The sequence below is a fragment of the Ictalurus furcatus genome, chromosome 14, assembly GCF_023375685.1.
Source record: "Ictalurus furcatus strain D&B chromosome 14, Billie_1.0, whole genome shotgun sequence".
Lineage (NCBI taxonomy): Eukaryota > Metazoa > Chordata > Actinopteri > Siluriformes > Ictaluridae > Ictalurus > Ictalurus furcatus.
In genome coordinates this window covers 12,310,403-12,328,493 of record NC_071268.1, presented here as the reverse complement: position 1 = coordinate 12,328,493, position 18,091 = coordinate 12,310,403, and the positions used below count along the sequence as shown (strand labels likewise).

General features: G+C 38.4%; 1 protein-coding gene across 5 annotated transcripts in view; it reads left to right on the top strand.

The window, feature by feature from the left end:
• The window catches only part of slc44a1b (solute carrier family 44 member 1b), a 37,654-nt gene that overhangs the window by 13,460 nt on the left and 6,103 nt on the right, over positions 1 to 18,091 (top strand). For 4 of the 5 annotated variants that reach the window (XM_053641088.1, XM_053641089.1, XM_053641090.1 and 1 more), the window contains exons 4-14: positions 182 to 318; positions 4,534 to 4,627; positions 4,709 to 4,878; positions 8,352 to 8,441; positions 8,680 to 8,846; positions 9,598 to 9,784; positions 10,480 to 10,648; positions 13,026 to 13,182; positions 16,615 to 16,698; positions 17,355 to 17,492; positions 17,647 to 17,883. In XM_053641088.1, coding sequence (XP_053497063.1) covers positions 182 to 318; positions 4,534 to 4,627; positions 4,709 to 4,878; positions 8,352 to 8,441; positions 8,680 to 8,846; positions 9,598 to 9,784; positions 10,480 to 10,648; positions 13,026 to 13,182; positions 16,615 to 16,698; positions 17,355 to 17,492; positions 17,647 to 17,883 — 1,630 coding nt within the window. The remainder of the gene's footprint in view (positions 1 to 181; positions 319 to 4,533; positions 4,628 to 4,708; positions 4,879 to 8,351; positions 8,442 to 8,679; positions 8,847 to 9,597; positions 9,785 to 10,479; positions 10,649 to 13,025; positions 13,183 to 16,614; positions 16,699 to 17,354; positions 17,493 to 17,646; positions 17,884 to 18,091) is intronic. The other variant, XM_053641093.1, reaches the window with a different exon arrangement.

Below are 18,091 nucleotides of genomic sequence, written 5' to 3'. Positions count from 1 at the left end.
TTATCACACAATAGTGAAGGCTGTATTCGATGGCCTGATGTGGTATCTAGCTTGTTCATCAGGCAAACAGTTTGAATAGCTCATCGCTATTTGTATTTTATCGGTTTTGAATATCTGATAGTATACAACACTATGTATTTTATTGTGATAATTAGTTTGCATTTGATCTAATGTTTTACAGATATGTGTTCTTCCTGGACCCATGCAACTTAGACATAATTCAAAGGAAGATTAAATCTATGGCACTGTGTGTGTCACAGTGTCCTACTGAGGAGATGAAAACATACGAAGATCTACGAAGATTTGCCATGTGGAATAGTAAGTCCACGCTGCTTCGAAGTACTCTTGTCTTTAATGAGTAGCATTAGAATTCAGACATCTTTTTGATCATTTATTTACGATATCTCAGTGTATGTAGAGCAGAAATGATTCATCAGATTTTTTTTTTGTTGACAAAAAACCAAAGGTGTCCCCCTGTGATGTGTATGTAGGTCTTATCCAATGTGCTATTTATAAATTCCCTAAATGTTGAGAGGTAACAATGTTGCTTTTTATTGATCATTTCCAGTTCTCTTCTCTTGTTTTTTTTGTGTGTTTAGTGTTTATAAAGTAACCCTTGACTTCTTGATCCTATCAGTCCTTGATCTGAAAATTGAGCAAGCTCATTATTAAGGCTCTGTCAATTTCTCACTGTGCTTGAAAGAATTGACGAGTGAAGAAACAGGATGCCTGGAGAGCGAGGATACACAACTGCTTCTCTAGTGGAAGCTTTATATTGTAGCATGTGACTCACACCTATGGTATCATTTCTTCACCACTACATAAACGTAAAAAAAACAAATGTATTGGAAGAAAAATATATACACATAACGGTAGATTGGCTTTTCTAAAGAGAGAGTGAGTGTGTGTGTGTGTGTGTGTGTGTGTGTGTGTGTGTGTGTGCCCTGTGATAGGCTGGCATCCCACACAGAATGTATTCTTGCCTTGCAATCAGCATTCCCAGGATAAGCTCTGGATTGACCCCAACTCTGGCCAGGATAAAGTTGATGCTGAAAATGAACAACTGAATCAATTAAATAAAAACAAATAAATGGTGCAAACAAAAACCTTGGGTAAAAGTTGACTAAAATGTGCTTGGAATAAAACAGGCTTATTCATTTTGTAGTTGCACTGTGTTGCAGATGTGCAGTGAGAGAAGATACAGCTGTGCAACAAGCCAAAATGACAGTTTAATGAGCAAGGACTTCAGAAATCTTATTCTGCAGATATGTTTGGCCTCGATTCTTCTGTCCTTGCATTCCATCCTTTCATTCCTTCCTTGTGCCCTCAGAGGGAGGAACTAGAGGAATCAAAGCAAGGAACGAAAACAAGAATAGACAATTAAAGGAATGTGTAGCAGCTACAGACAAAAACAATTCCAGGAACCTTGACTACAATAATTTTCATCATGTGATGATAAACTACTAATTTATACAGAACAATGCATCTTTTCCAGTAACCTGTAGAAAAAGGCTTGCAGATTAGATTGACAGGCATGCTGTGTTCTGTGAAACCTCAAAATGCTGTTTAGTAAGTAATAATTAAAAAGCACTGCCTCATATTCTTACTCATCATTGTGTTTTATACAAAAAGTGGGAAGAACTGAGCCCTCGAAAAATACTGTAGCCAAGTCAAGTAACATATGAAAAAAAACAAAAACCCTTGCTGTAGTTCAGAGACTCTACTTTACTAACCATGAACCAGTGCAGCTTCTGTTGCAGATTATCTCTTTATCTGTTGGATGATTTGTTGAGCAAATCATCCAGCACAGGCTTACAGAAAAAAACATCCATGTGCAACTTATTTGCAGCACCTTTTATATGTTGAATTTCAACATGCAAAGCAACGTATCAAACTTGAATGCTCTATGAGGTTTTTTTTTTTAAACCAAGCTAACCTCTAGCACTATGCTATTTGAATAAGAATGTAATGTAATAAATAATTTGACCTATATATTTTTTTAACATAATGATAATTGGATACATCATGCGTAAAGTTTGTGCTTTTCACGACACAATGGACGACTTCTACTGTTATACAGTAACGTTGGTATTTTCAAAATGTAGCAAGTCTATGTATTCTAAGTAGCCTAAAGAATTTACAGGATAAAGACTATGTGCATTGTGAAAATATCTTGTAAATATCCTGTGAAAAAGTTACAGTACAGCGTTACCATGCGACACGTAGTAGAAGGTCGGTAATGCATAAAATATCTGATCATTGTAGTAACTCCTTCATAATAAACCCCAACTTTTGAGAAATGTGGCCTTCAGATACAGCAATTCATATAGCAGGAGCACCTGAACCAATTTAACTCTTTAATATCCAAGCTCAGCTATTACTCAGTTATTAAGTAATTACAATCCAATAAGTACAGTGTTTAGGAAAAACTATTAGGAAATGGCAGTGTTTACAAGGTTAAATAAGATATAAATAAATAAATGAGTGTATAAAATGTTGCGATTGGCTTGCCTTAATGTTGGTCTTATGTAGGCTTAATGTAGGTGCCTTTCAAACAACATAAAATGTGATATTTTTATTCATAAGCAATAAAATCCACTATTGATTTTTGGTGTAGTGTTTATGCAATGTTGGGGTGGTCTGATAAACAGAAAACAAGAAATAAGACAGTTTAGGTTTTGTTATTTGTTGACCAGGTAACAAAAGAATGCCAAAAATATTGGTCCAAAAACCACGGTCCTTATGGAGACTGGGATTTATACTGTTGCAGTGATCATTTTAAATGCTATCAGAACATACATTTTGGCTGTAGCACCCACTAGACGGACCTGTAATGGATCCCTGTGAGGCATCTTTTATTTCTGGGAAAGAAAAATCTGATTAATCATTCCCAGGCTTCACACAGTAAAGTAAATTGATTTGTTTGAATGCATATGCTACCAGCCAGATAGGACTGATGAAAGAACCCTTAATAAACAAAAAAAAAAAGCATGATAATGTGCTGAATCTTTGCTTATGTCATGGAAGTTGACTATTATCAACTACATCACTGTTTCTAATGACAGGAATCAAGGTTGGCTAGGCACTTTATTTTTCATTTGCAAAATAAAAAAATCATTTTTAATTTACATTTGAATTCATATTTTGTTGATCAGTTTTTCATGAGTGCAGATTCCAGTATGCTTAAAGGTGAGCACCTCAATAGGAACATGTTCGATATATGGACAATGAATAGGGTGTTCCTTGGAGAACAGCCTACGTTTAGTTACTGGACAAGGACAGTAAAGCTATTTGTCATCACAGATGCCACCATGATGTCATGGCAATGAAGTCGTTGAGCATCAATTCATTCTCTGTTCAGACAAAGGCTTTTCTCATGAGCACACTGGTGACCTGAACATGCCATCTTCCTTTACACTGTATCTCCATTCACAAGCTCTTAGGAATAAACACACGTACATGCACTCACATGCGAAAACTGGACGTAAAGTTTAGACACACACACACGCACACACACACACACACACACACACAAAAGTGTGCTGAGGATAACAAAGAGTCTATTGACTCCCTGTGCTGCAGGGAGTCTGTTGTTTACAGTTCAGTGCTTTGCTGTTGTGTGTCTACTCTACTGTCTGACACGTGCCTTCTAGCACCAAGAGGTATATAATTAACATGTTTGTTTCTGTGTGCTTATCATATGCATGGCTTTTAACCCATTAAAATGCCAGACTATTGTTCTGTTATAATTCTTCAGCATATTATGCCGTAACTCTATTGAATCTTTTCAGAAACTGCAGTAAAAATCATTAGGAAAAGAATGTAGTTCCGAGAGGGAGGAGTGTAGGCCTGGACCTGATTTATGTATGGCAAAAATCACATATCGTAAAATAATTTTATGGTTATGAGTCGAGGTCAGCTGCATTATAATGTGTGATGTGATGTGCTCCCTGCTGACCGATGTATTGCCACTGTGACCAAAGAGAGTCGAACACAAAGTTCTGGCAAGGTCAGAATTTTTTTAAATTAAAATCTCAGTGTAGCCACTGTTATGATGCTCATCTAAAAGCCACCAATAGGAGGATTGAGAAATGAAACATGATAATGGACAGAAAAACCCTTATTACCTCAAGCACACTTTAAATATTTTTTCTGTTTACGCAACCACATTTTCTGCCTGAGTTTGAGGGGTTTTCCCCAACATTTCCACATTTGCTCATATCAGTTATCAGTATAAAAAATTTGGTTTCAAGGATTGTTTTCTGGACTGGGATGAAATTCCCATGTTCATTATTGTGTAGAGCATCACAAGATCACTCATGTCTTCGAAGGGTTGCTCAAAGCCACTATAGTCGTTTGGTTACATCTTAAATGATCCCTCTAAGGTAACAACGTCCTAGTGCCTGATTTGTCATTTCTGGGAAAGCAGGTTTCAGTTCAGTTCTGTTTCAGTCCTAATCGTTTTTAGGTTCCTTTTGCACTTGATTTCACAGTCTTTATAACGTTCCTTGGGCTTTCCTTTTCCATTCTCAGACTCAGAGCTCTGCTCCTATGAGCTGGCTGCCCATAGGTACCCAAGCCTTCCAGAGCGCTTTGACAAATGTCCTAAACTTCCAGTTCCACAAAGGTAAGAGTCTCAAGCGTTTAGTCTAACAGCATCCAGCTTTCTCCCTTGCTTACGCTGCGTTTTGCTTTCTTCTCTCTGCAGTAAAGCTCTGCCGGTGTTTAACCGCTGCACGCCCGTGGACATTTCCTGCTATTCTAAGTTTGCAGAGGCAGTGGTGACGTTTGTCAGTGATAACACCATACTCCACAGGCTGATCGCTGGGGTGGTGGCCAGTAAAGAGATCATTGCGGGGCTTTGCCTGCTAGCGCTGGGTAACTGCCTTCTTTGTCTTTCCGAGTGAGATTCAGAATTAGTGAGAGGGACAAACAGGAACTGGACTAGGCAACATAGTGTAACAATATCATACACCTTTATATATATATATAATAAGGTGTATGATGTTTCACTGTGTTAGGTAGTCCAGTTCCTGTTGTGTGTGTGTGTGTGTGTGTGTGTGTATGTATGTATATATATATATATATATATATATATATATATATATATATATATATATATATATAAAATCTATATATAACATGGATGAATTGTAAGGCAGCAGTAAGTGCGAAGGGAACAAGCCAGTGCAAAGTGTTTGTAAAACAATCACACAAGTCACAGTAATTATTATTATTTTTTTAATGAACATCTAATAATTGTCTTATCTGTTAACTTTTATAATATAAACATAACTGAAGTGTAATAGTACCCTCTAGCACCCTTAAGGCCTCGTGAACACTTGAAGGTTCTGTGTAGAACCCTACAGCAGGATGTTTCTCTTTCATAGAGGCTTCCTTGTAAAATCTTTTTAGAAGACTAAAACCCTTAAATTGCCAAAGGAATCCAAATCCATTTTCTAAGTATCCACAGTCATTTATCAACACTGGACACATAAGCAAGTTAGATTTATTTTTGCCCTTTAGACTGCAAAAATGCCAGGAGGAATCAATATTAATTGACACAAATAATAACATTAACAATGCAATAATAACACGAGTTTTTATTTATTGATCAGCAGTTCGGCGACAGGAAAAAACTGGTTTAAAACTAGTGTACAATATCCAGCATTTATTTTCTTATTGTCTTTTTGTTCTAACCTCCAGATGCCATTAACCGTATTTGCAGCACTTCAGCTCTGTCCATTGGCCCAATTTGTGCGTTGTTGGTCAGTTTAGCAGCTCACGTCTAAAAAAACGAATGTTGCCTGCAGTTGAGTCGATTCAGGGTCAAATCACTTTCTCAGTACAATCAAGCTAGAATTGGCTTGGAAGCAGTGTGCTGGGTGTTTGTAAGAGGCACCAGCTTTCTGTAGTGGTTATATATAGACCATAAGCTGAAATGGTGGCTACAGATTTAAAGGAAGCAACAGAAACAAATGAAGAGGCAAGTAGTCTTGGAGTGATTGTTTTAGTCCATTGAACAAAAAGGAATCTATTATAGTAAAAAGTATGTTAAAAATTTATATATATATATATAAGGCAGTATAATAATGCAGCATGCTAGTACACCAGGTAGCGTGGCTACCTTATAGCTCCAGGGTTCATGGTTTGTTTGTGAGATCCGGTTACAGTCTGTGTTGGGTTTCTCATGTTCTCCTTGTGGGGTATCTGTGGGTTCTTCAGCTTCCTCCTACCTTCTAAAAACATACAGATAATTGAGTTGGCTACACTAAAATCGGACTGGTATGCCATCCAGGCTGTATTCCTGCCTCATGCCCAGTGGTCCTAGGATAGGCTCCGGATACACTGCTACTCTGACCAGTATAAAGAATGAATAAATAATATATGGTTCTGTACTAAAGGCACGTTCACACATACAGCAATTTTATCACTGCAAATCGCCAGTCACTGTACTATAAAGTCGCCAGTAGGCGCTCCTACTACTGGTTGCCATAGTAACATTTATCAGTGGGTGGTGCAACTAGCATTCCACATTTGACAACAAACCCGTTTTCTTGCTGCTAAAATTAAACATTCTGGGGGGAGAGGATTTGTATATAAAATTCCCCAGTGTGCGTCAGGATATGCATCATATCTACTAGATGAATGAGAAGCAGTGTGTGCTCTTTGCCATTGTGGCTATCTATCTGCAGAAAAGCGCAAGCTCCAGACTGCCTGGGCCCATGAAACAATTTGGACTCTCAGGCAGCATGCCAGATCACGGATCACATGCGCCCTACTGTCTTCACCTCCACTGGTAGTCTCTGCAGCAAGTCGCTCCAAATTTGCATAAAGTTAAGCTTTTCTCAGCTCCGCTGGACACGCCCACATCTATTCACCAAGGTTGCTGTCACTCATATTAAAGGAAGTCGCCACTTCTCACTGAAAATAAATGGTCTCCGGTCACTTTGTCGCTGCGAGTCACTTTATGTGTAAACTTACCTTAAATCTTCTCATCAAAATGTTTTAGAATTGGAGGCCAAGTTACTACATAGTTCAAAGAGAATAATATGATAATGATGGCTTACCAATTTGATTATATGAAGGAATTGTTTAATACTGAACACAATGTTTCCAGATTACATATACTTTTATATGGAAACATGATTGCGGATTTTATTCAGAATTGCATTTATGTGAGTTTTGTAATATTTTGTGGCAGACCTAATAGTACTTTAAGAACATGTATTGAGTCCAAAAGTGGGGAATAGACCTTATGTGTGTCATTTTTGCGGAGAGTGTGTTGGCAGACGGCAGTGTCCTCTTCAGTTTGTTGTGGGTGGTTTGTCCAGCAGAATGTATGAGACAAAAACCTTAACACCAGTGCAAGTGGTTTAGAATTTAGACAGGCCCAGTCATTTTAGCCTTGTGTACATTTTGAGTGTTTAGTTTGAGTCAGCATTAAGGCCAGTTTTCAGTTCATTGTGTGGTATTATTTGTCATTTGTCACTTTAGAATGTTAAATAGGATTAAGCCTTAAAATAGATGTGTCAGTCTGCCAAAAACCTGTTGGATGTCGCTGTGCTGGCAAACAGACAAAAGTGATGAAAAATCGGATTTTGTCCAAAATAAGGATTTTCTGCCAATAGCATACTTTGACACCTCACCTTTAAGAAAGCAAATATTTTTCACCAAAGTGATGTGGAAATGTTTTTAATCTTTCCTTGGCTATATTTCTGTAAAGATCATGATGGGTAAGGAGCCAGTTTAACAATACAGCGGTAAAAACATTCAGTCTGCCTAAAGATGTCTAAAACCTCACTAGATATGGTTACTATTCTCAAACAGTGAATGTCAGGCTTTGATAATTTTTTGGATAGTTAGCTGCCATAGCAAAATGAATGTAAGCCTAATCAGTTCAGTTTGTAATCAGATACTGATTGTAAACATGTCTCAGATACTCCTGTGCTGCAGTGGGTATGCAATCTTGAATTGTAGTTCCTCTCCTTTCAAATTTGGGGTAAAGAGACTTAAAAATGCTAACTTTAATTTTAGTTCACATGCACAGTTTCAGTTCAGTATAGTTTTTAGAATTATATACAGAAGAAAATGTGAAAATTTCACCATATGAATGGTTTTCCAGGCCACCGCATGCCAACCTTTGATATACAAATGGATTTGACAAATTTGTTCTTTGTCTGTGTGTATCATTGACATATTTCTGTAGTGATGAAACCAGAAAGCAGTTTTTGATTAAATGAGGGCTGTGATTATTTTGTCCACAGCTTAGGTCTAATAAGCTTGTTTTGTGGTGTTTCTATGAATATCTCTGTCTAACATGCATGTGTGTGGGATGTGCATGCTTCCAGTGCTCTCCATGATCCTGATGGTGATTATTCGCTACATCTCTGCAGTCCTGGTTTGGATTCTCACTGTTCTTGTGGTGCTGGGCTCACTAGGCAAGTTTGCTTTCTTTTTTTGTTTACCCTCCTTTTTTTCTGATTGGAACTCTTCCTAACTGGAAAGTATATGTTTGGGAACATGTACACTTGTAGCAGTTCTTGTTTACTTCTCAAATTCTTGTCTGTTGAAATCAGCTATGGGTATTTCTTAATATCTGTGGGAGTTGTTGTAAACCTGGTATGATATTTCAGGAGCTCATGTGTGAATATATGAAGGTGTGCTGTGTGTTTGTAGGAGGGACCAGCTTTCTGTGGTGGTTATATATAGACCACAGGCTGACGATGAACGAGACTCTGGCTACAGATTTAAAGGAAGCAACAGAAACAAATGGAGAAACCGTGGCTTCCAAAGACCACATGCGAGGACTACTGGTCTACGCTACCTCAGCAACTGTGTTCACAGTGAGTCAGAGGGAGAGAGAGAGATACATAAAGAGAACCAGAAAGAAAGAGTGTGCAAGAGAAATATAGAGAGTGCGGGGGGGGGGGGGGGGGGTAGAAAGAGAGAGAGAGAGAGAGAGACAGACAAGCAGAGACAGACAGAAGTGAGAGAAACCGAGTGAGATTTGAAAAAATATAGAGTGCATAAGAGAGGGGGAGAGAGAGCAAGAGACAGAGACAGGGAGAAACAGACAGACAGAAGTGAGAGAGTGAGATTTGGAGAAATATAGATAGTGCCTGAGAGAGAGAGACAGGGACAGAGAGACAGAAGTGAGAGAAACAGAGTGAGATTTGAAAAAATATAGAGAGTGCATGAGAGAGGGAGCGAGAGAGAGAGAAAGAGAAATAGAGAGACAAAGAAAGAGAGAGATAGACAGACAAGCAGAGATAGAGAGACAAGCAGAGATAGACAGAGAGAGACAGAGAAATAGAGCGAGAGAGAGAGACAAGCAGAGACAGGGAGAGAGGGAAATAGAGAGACAAAGAAAGAGAGATAAACAGACAAGCAGATATAGAGAGACAAGGAGAGATAGACAGAGCGACAGAGAAAGAGAAATAGAGCGAGAGAGAGAGACTGCCATTGTAAATAATGTACACAGAGTGTGCACACAGCATCCATGCAGGCATCAAATAGCAAAGCAGTCTTTAAATTCTTAGTGGCAAATCTCATTCTGACTTTAATATTTAGCATCTAATCCCCTCTTTTTTTCAGGTGATCTTGCTGTTGCTGATGCTGTTCATGAGGAAGCGAGTGGCTCTAACCATTGCTCTGTTCCACGTGGCCGGGAAGGTTTTCATTCACCTGCCGCTGCTGGTGCTGCAGCCTTTCTGCACCTTTCTCGCCCTCTTCCTCTTCTGGGTCTACTGGATCCTAGTACTCCTCTTCCTCGGAACCACTGGTGAATAATCCTGTCACCACTAATCAGGATTATCTGATAGACCTGATCTGAGCTGATTCCCACTAACTGTCAAATTTCAGATCATATATTTGCATATAAACATACAGTATACAGTCAGACAAGCAGGACACCTCAGCAAACCTGTTTGCTGTGGATTATTACACTGCTATTAAGAGTGGCATAAAATCAACAGAAAAACCGTTTAAATAGTTAGTTATTTTTATGAAAATTACACATCATCTGAAATGCCATTATAGTGGCAGGCATGCTGCTGAGTTTAGCTTTATCAAGAGCCGCCATTAGAAAAGATATCATTCCATTTTCTAGGTTATTTTGACTGCCAAAGAAATTTAATTACACAGTGCACACACTAGCCCAATCTCGCCTGGGGTGGAGACAACATTTGTTAACCTTTACAAATCCTGATGATTGCAGCCTTTTTGTGGGCAACTAAAGCTCTTATCTGACATTTAAAATTTTGATATTTCCACAGGGCATTTGATTCTTCATTTGGGTTAAAAAATTGTTAGAAAATCATCACATATCCCCTTATAACAAATTCAATTAAGTTCTAACTGCAATCTTCCATTATTTTGGGATGTACAGATGTGACGTTGTAAAGGCTTAACCCTATATAAGGTTTTTTTTTTTCACAGGTTTTATATTTTTTCATATTTTCAAATATCTAATCACAGGGAATCCAGAGAAGAATGAACAGACAGGCCTGACTGAGTTCAGACTGAGTGGCCCGCTGCAGTACCTCATCTGGTACCATGCCGTGGGTCTCATCTGGATAAGTGAGTTCATCCTGGCCTGTCAGCAGATGACTGTGGCTGGAGCTGTGGTCACATACTACTTTACCAGGTCTGTTGGTATCAGTTAGAGCTCTGTGTTTTGCACCTGCACAGACCTGTCAAATATTACACTTTTTTTTTGTTAACAGCTGTTTAAGTTTTCAATTCAACATAATGAAGAACAACAGTACAGAACAAAGAGAAACCAAACAAGACAAGATTTGTCTTGTTTTTTTTTTTACCACTGTGAAGGCAGCCAACAATAAAACTCGTTGTCGAATGGACAAGGCAAGGTCCCAAAAAGCATTCTGGAAGAAGAGGCATGGAGTGAAACTAAATCCCCACCCAGCAAATGTAGCAAGTCCTGTGATAACCGTTACCAAAAAGGCAAAACAGAAAGACAGTCCCAGTAGAAGTGCAGATACCTGCCCAGAGACACTTGAGAACATATATTGCACTCAGGAGAGGATGACAAATTCATGTAAAATGATCAAATAAACACTATATAGCAGTTTCCAGTGGATTTTTTTGGTGATTCAACTTGATTAAACTGCTTCAAATCAAATAATTTGCATTGAGGTTGTCACGTAACGGAGGCTGAGACGGAAGCAAGTGCAGGTAAGGCAGTTTAATGAGAAGACAGATCTCAGACAGAAGGGTTAGGCAGAAATCAATAACCATAGACAGGCAAGGGTCAAAAGATCATGCAAACATTCCAAACTAGGCAAGGCAGAGAATCAAAGTCGAGGGAATAACAAAATCAGAAAAGCAGAGCATCGTCATGATATAAAAGCTTAGTAAACAACAGCGACAAGTCAACTGAGCATAATACTTCACAATGGTGCTCTGTGTGTGAGAGCGAGAGTCTCTTAAGTAGTGTGGTGTGTTTGAGAACAGGTGTGTGTGATTAGTCCTCATTAGGAAGTGAAGTGTCTTTGTGTTCCATTGGGAGTTGTAGTTGTCGGCCATGTTTGTAGTTCGTGGTGCATTCTGGGAAATGGAGTTGCTGGTTTGCCGAGATACTGCACTTTTTCGCTTGTCAAGTTTGACATGCGTTTTGTATAAAAGGACTATATCAGAAATGTTCTGTATTATTTTGTATTTTTATTTTTACCGTTTACTCTGTTTTTACCTCTGCTCCCTTCCATGGGACTATACATTATTCTTCTTTAATGTTGGCAGGTTTACATCTACAAGCACTTTTGGTTGTGCATGAGACATTTTTTCATCTGTTCTTACCCACTTGATATTTTGCTGCTCATGTACATGCCTGCAGTGCCATGGGCAGAGCGGCACTACAGGGGCTGTGACATTTGAAACTTTTCCGGCACAGTGGTATTTTCTAACCCACTTTGCATTTTGGTATTATGCTGACTTCAAGCAAAGCCTTAAATGTCCTGTTCTATTTCTTACAACCTAGTTTCAAGGTTGTACACTTGTAATATCTGCACATATAAATAGACTACTTCAGCCAATTTCTAAATAAACACAATTGAATTATTCATCATTAACAAATAATAGGAAACCATTCAGTTGCTACTAAATCACACTGTTGAAGGGTTAATACACAGAACATTATGTAGGATTAATAGACTTTAACAAAACAAACTATCAGACTCTCAAAAGTTAGAAAATTGTGGAGATGGGTAATTAGCTGATATGAGTGTGTTGTAGAGGTTCACACATGTGAGTGAATTTCCACTAAAGCACACGTGAGGAGGTTAAAAAAAAAAAAAAAAGAAGCATTTTCTCTCAAGCAGCTGGTTATTCTACCACTACAATATTGATGTGAAATCTATCACTGAAATCTAAAAATGTATTTTTGGATCTCCCTGGATTTCATATTTAATGACAGGAGGATGATTTGATTGGACACAACCTAACCATCCTACACATCACACAACCTAAGCATCTGGATAAAATATTAATTCTTGCACCACTCCTTCTTCCAATTGTGACAATTGGAAGTGCCATTCTGTGTCAGTGCTTATGGAAATACCAAATATATCTCTACCACAAACACACACACTAACGCCATGATCTTACACCTTTTAAAGTGTATTTCTGTTTGCATTATGATCATGAGGGTATGTTGTTAGTCTTTAAAGCAGTCAGGGGTGTAACAATTAAAAAGGTAACAATAAACAAAAAATTCAGCTCCAAAGGTTTTTTGTAAATTCTGGTTGAAAATATGGCATTTATTTTCATAGATTCTTTCTGGAACATTCAGATTCAGACTAACTTACAGCAGGTACAGGTACAGCCAGCTGAGTCTCGATGGATTATGTTCAGTTTCCTTGGTGAGCGCTTATATTCAGAACATTTGTTTAATGGTTCAACATAAAATCAAACTACCCTCTTCAGTGAGAGGTGAGAACAATAGATGAACTTATTTAATAACCTGAATAAATTAATCTGCAATTCAGTAACATCCCGACTCTTTGTAGGGACAAGAACAAGCTCCCTATGACGCCCATCCTGTCATCAGTGTTTCGTTTGATCCGTTACCACCTGGGCACCGTGGCCAAGGGCTCCTTCATTATCACCCTGGTCAAGATTCCGCGCCTCATCCTCATCTACATCCGTAATCAGCTCAAAGGAAAGGTCAGCCCACAGCAGTCTGCACTCAGCTGTCTACAGAATATATTCTGGAATAATAACAAATTATGCATCTAGACTGTGTGGATTTTGTAGATTGTACATTTCATGTGTGAGCACTTTTTCTCTTTTATATTTTTCCTTTTAAAAACTTTTTAATATATTCAGAGACACCAAGCTAAAACAAACTTACAAGTGTTGTAAGTTCAGTCTTTTAAGGGCAGGTTCTCTGTATTCAGTGTGGTGCTACACAGCTGTTCGTTCAGTTTATTAAAATTACCTAAGTGTAATTCACTCTTCTGAAGAAGTGTCCGAAAAAGGGTTTTTAAATAGAGTCTAGAATAGACAATGCGGACTAAAGAGCAGATCAGTTAATATGATGCCACATAAAAGCAAGTGACAACTTTAAAAAAAATTAAATTAAAAAGATGAATACAATGATATTTGATTGAGAAGATCGAATAGTAGTCTAGTGTATTTTCAATATATTGCTGTGTGAATAGTCCTAGTTATCATTAATCTATGATCACATTAATTATGGCTTCCACCCTCATTATTCAGTAACACTCATTATTAAATAACACTTCCCAGCACTAGCACATCCTGTTATTTAGCATTTTATTTTCTTTATATCATGCACTGATTGTTAATTGTGCGCCAACATAATGAAACTATCGGAAATCATTGACTACGTTTACATGGACAGCAATAATATAATTATTGACCTTATTCTGAATAAGACAATATTGTGATTGATGTGTTTACATGAGTCGCTTTTAGACTATTCCTTTCATGTTCCCGTTTTACATGTTATAGAACATAGATCGATTAATGGCGCATGTCATTACGTCCCCCACGCCACGCAGTCCGACGTTCCCTCCAGAATTTCACGTATCAACATACAGTTGGTCTTCGTTATGGTACCGTATACAGTTTTGGGTGTTTTTATTTTTAATTTTATGAAAGCTTCAAGTGCAGTTTATTGTTTGTCATGCTATACATGCAAATAGGCATCTGCTTGAAACTGTGGGCTGCGTCCGAAACCACGTCCTTACCCACTTTCAGAGCTGAAATACACGTATAGGTTTCGGATGCAGCCGTGCTCTCTTGTTTGCCGTCAATTGGTTGAACACTGCCGTGTGTGTACGTGTCCTGTCGCAAAATGCGGTGAAAACTCCCACATGACGTTAATAGTGTGATTTTAAAATGTGTACATGTCTATAATGCACTTCAATAATGCGACAAAAATAGGAATACTCCACGTCTTAATTCGATTTGTGTTTACTTCGAGTATGACTAGCCGGATTAAGGTCATCAATAATTGCTGTTTACATGGTAGTTTTTTAATCAGAGTATCGTCTTAATATCGGATTATTGTTGTCCATGTAAACGTACTGAATTGTTATGTGCGTGTGGGATATAATCTATTTTATAACACTTTTAATTTGCTATTTTTTATTGTCCAATTAATAAAATAATGCCAATATTTTTGTTGATTTGATGTGCTCGCCTGTAAAGAAAACATGGTTTGAAGGATAAGCTGTCTAAGCACTCATCTGCTGTACTTACTGCTCACTTTAATTTAATTTATAAATTTATTCATGAAGATTTGATGCTCTGGATATGCAGTGTCTCTGATTAACATGTCCTTCATGTGAAAAAGTTTGTACTTTCAGTAGACCAGAACCCTTTCTTGCAGTACAGTGGCATTCCATTATGCCGGTGGTATGGAAATTGACTGATTGGACATTGTCAATCAGTATAAACAAATTAATTATTTTATCGCCGCAAGTCTGCTATAAGATTAATCAGGGCACTGTTTGGTTTCTGTGTGTGGAGTACCGTGACTCAGTGTTTAGCTGCTGGTGAGCAGGGTGATGGGAAATGGGAGGGGTGTGAGCCCCCTGCTGGTCAAACAATTCATACCTATCCAGAATAACATTGGTACAGAGATAAAATGGACAGCAGCTAAAGCATTTTTTTTGAACGGTAAAACACAGTATAGAATAGGGATGGGCAATATCATATAGTTTGCGATATACTTGTAGAAATTCTCCCCACGATAAGAATTAGTCTTCTCGCGATAATAACCATAAAGTGTAATTGATGATGTATTTCTGTGTGCGACGGTATGCAACCCATTCGCAGCTCACGTGCAGAGCGAAAACGAGTACGGCGGAAGGTGGACGTGAAGCTGAGGAGGAGTTTAAATGAGGAGCTACCTCTACAATGTGGAACTGGTTTGGTTACAGTAAATCAGTTTTACTTTTAGATCAGTGGTTCTCAACATGGGGGCAGAGATCAGAAGAGGGGTGCAAATTGGTTTCAAGAAAAAAAAACACAGACAGGGCATAATTTGGGTACTCTGTATTTTATTACTTTTCAAATAGAATATGCATAAATGAAAAACCCCACGTTCCCTCTCCCTCTGTATTTTCTTTTTGCTGGGGAGAGGCGGAGCTTACCCTGTCTTTTATCTAGCTGTCAGTGCAGACCAGTGTAGCCAACTTAGCGACTTTTTAGGCCCTTTTAGTGACTTTTAAAAAAATTTTTGCAAAAAAAGAGGGCCTAGCGACAAATCTAGCGACTTTTTGGACAAACCTTAGCGACTTTCCAAATGTCGCCAGTACTGTCCTGCAAGCGCGAGGTCTTGCTTTCCCACTGCACTCTCACCTCTCATTGCGTCTGCTCTATTCAGTGAGTGTCTGAGAGCTGGAGATTTAACAATGTCATGGATAACGAGACGCGCCCTTCGTCCCAATTTACATCATTCATATGAGAATGTTTTAGAATGCAAGTCAAATGGAATGCAACGTGTTTTACATGTAAAATAGTACACGTTATTACAGCCTAGTTCTCTTGTTCGAAGTAGTTATAGTGTTCAGAAACATTTTTGATCATTCATGTTACCTGTCCGTTATGTAGTTTTATAAAAGTCATAAATGTTATGAAAAATCATAAAAGTTATGAAAAGTAATTTAAAAAGTACAGAAGCAAAAATAAATCTATCCCCCATGATAGGGGAGCCTTAGTGGCTTTAGTTACAAAAGGTTGAGAACCTCTATTTTAGATCAATGTTTGTATTTCTGAGGCTCTCAAGATTTTTGTAGCCAAAAACGGTGGTGCATGGTACTATATTTATATCGTCACTGATATCGGTATCGCAATAAATACCAGAAAATATTGTGATATAGAAGTCCATATTGCTCATCCCTAGTATACAACTGGCACAATAAAATTATAACATTTAAACCTAGTAGGTTCACTAATAAATCCTAAGCACATCTGTAACTCAACTCCGAATACGCCACTAGAATATGCCCTAGACTGATATATGGTATGCCAACATAAGTGAATAATTAGTACTTCTATAAGATGGTGAAAGAAAGTGTGAGTATGAGCATTGGGATTTCTACTAAGTCTGTTTTTCCCCTCTAGGAGAACGCATGCGCACGCTGTATGCTAAAGGCGTGTATTTGTTGCCTGTGGTGTCTGGAGAAGTGCCTCAATTATCTAAATCAGGTACTGTGATGAAATATCTACCAGTACCACACCATGGGTAGTGTTTGTTCAGCAAGGAATGTGTGTTTTGCATGAATTCCTACTACACTCTCAGGCTTGGTTGGACAGTAGAGTGATATTTAAAAACAAGTATAGGTCTTTTGATACCAAAAACCAGTATCACCACCGGTATCTCCAGTATATGAGTTCCAGAGTTCCTGTCTGTTTTAATTAAATTAAATTTTATTTTATTTGCATAGTATATTAAAAATAGACATTGGTTTTAACCCACTATTTCTACTGACTGGCGAAAAATGCTCACAAGTTTATCCCACTTCCTGAACCATGCTTTGTGACACACAAGGAAATCTGTGTGACTTCCTTTGATAGGTGATGTTTTTTTATTGCCTTACTCTGTTTTATTTCACATGTTCTACACATGCCTCAGAGCCAACATCTGACAAGCTTGTTTAAGTGAAATTCAGATGAACAACCTATTGACATGTATAATAAGGCACTGCTATTGGTGTATGTGACAATTTGTTTTTGTCTGGCATTGAGCTTGTTATATAATGTTTACACATATTAGTCATTTCCTGTCTCATGTCTAGTTTAGATATTGAGTCTAAGGCAAGTTTAAGGCGTTTTCATGCTCTCTCTGTCCACCTCGTGCGCAGAACGCATACGCGGCGACGGCCATCAACAGCACCAGTTTCTGCACGTCGGCACGTGATGCATTTGTGATCCTGGTGGAAAATGCTCTGAGGGTTGCAGCCATCAACACCGTGGGAGACTTTGTGCTTTTCCTGGGCAAGGTAAAAGACTCTGGGACCTTAAAATTATATCACAACTCACCTTGAAACTGACTCAATTTTAACCAGAGAGATTTGCATTACTAATCTAATTTATTTGTTATTGTATGAAGGTTGATTATCCTATAATAAATAACTTGTGTGTGTTTGTGTATAGGTCCTGATCATGACGTGTACAGCATTTGCGGGGGTGCTGGCGCTGAACTATCAGAGGGACTACACGGAGTGGGTGCTGCCACTCATCATCGTGTGCCTGTTCGCCTTTCTGGTAGCCCACTGCTTCCTGTCCATCTTCGAGATCGTGGTGGACGTGCTGTTTCTCTGCTTCGCCATCGACACCAAATACAACGACGGCACACCTAGCAAGGAATTCTATATGGACAAAGCCCTTATGGTGAGTCTTTCATGGAATTCTGCTATCATCAGTGGTTATCTCTAGCAGACTGACCTAAACCTTGCTTTATTGAGCTCCAAACTAAAACCATATTTCTACCATATTTCAATACCTACTGTCCCGAACATTCACAAAAGGATTATTTATAGAGCTGCCACTCCATATAGCACACGCAGAATATGCACTGTGCATGGGCAAGGATATTGCT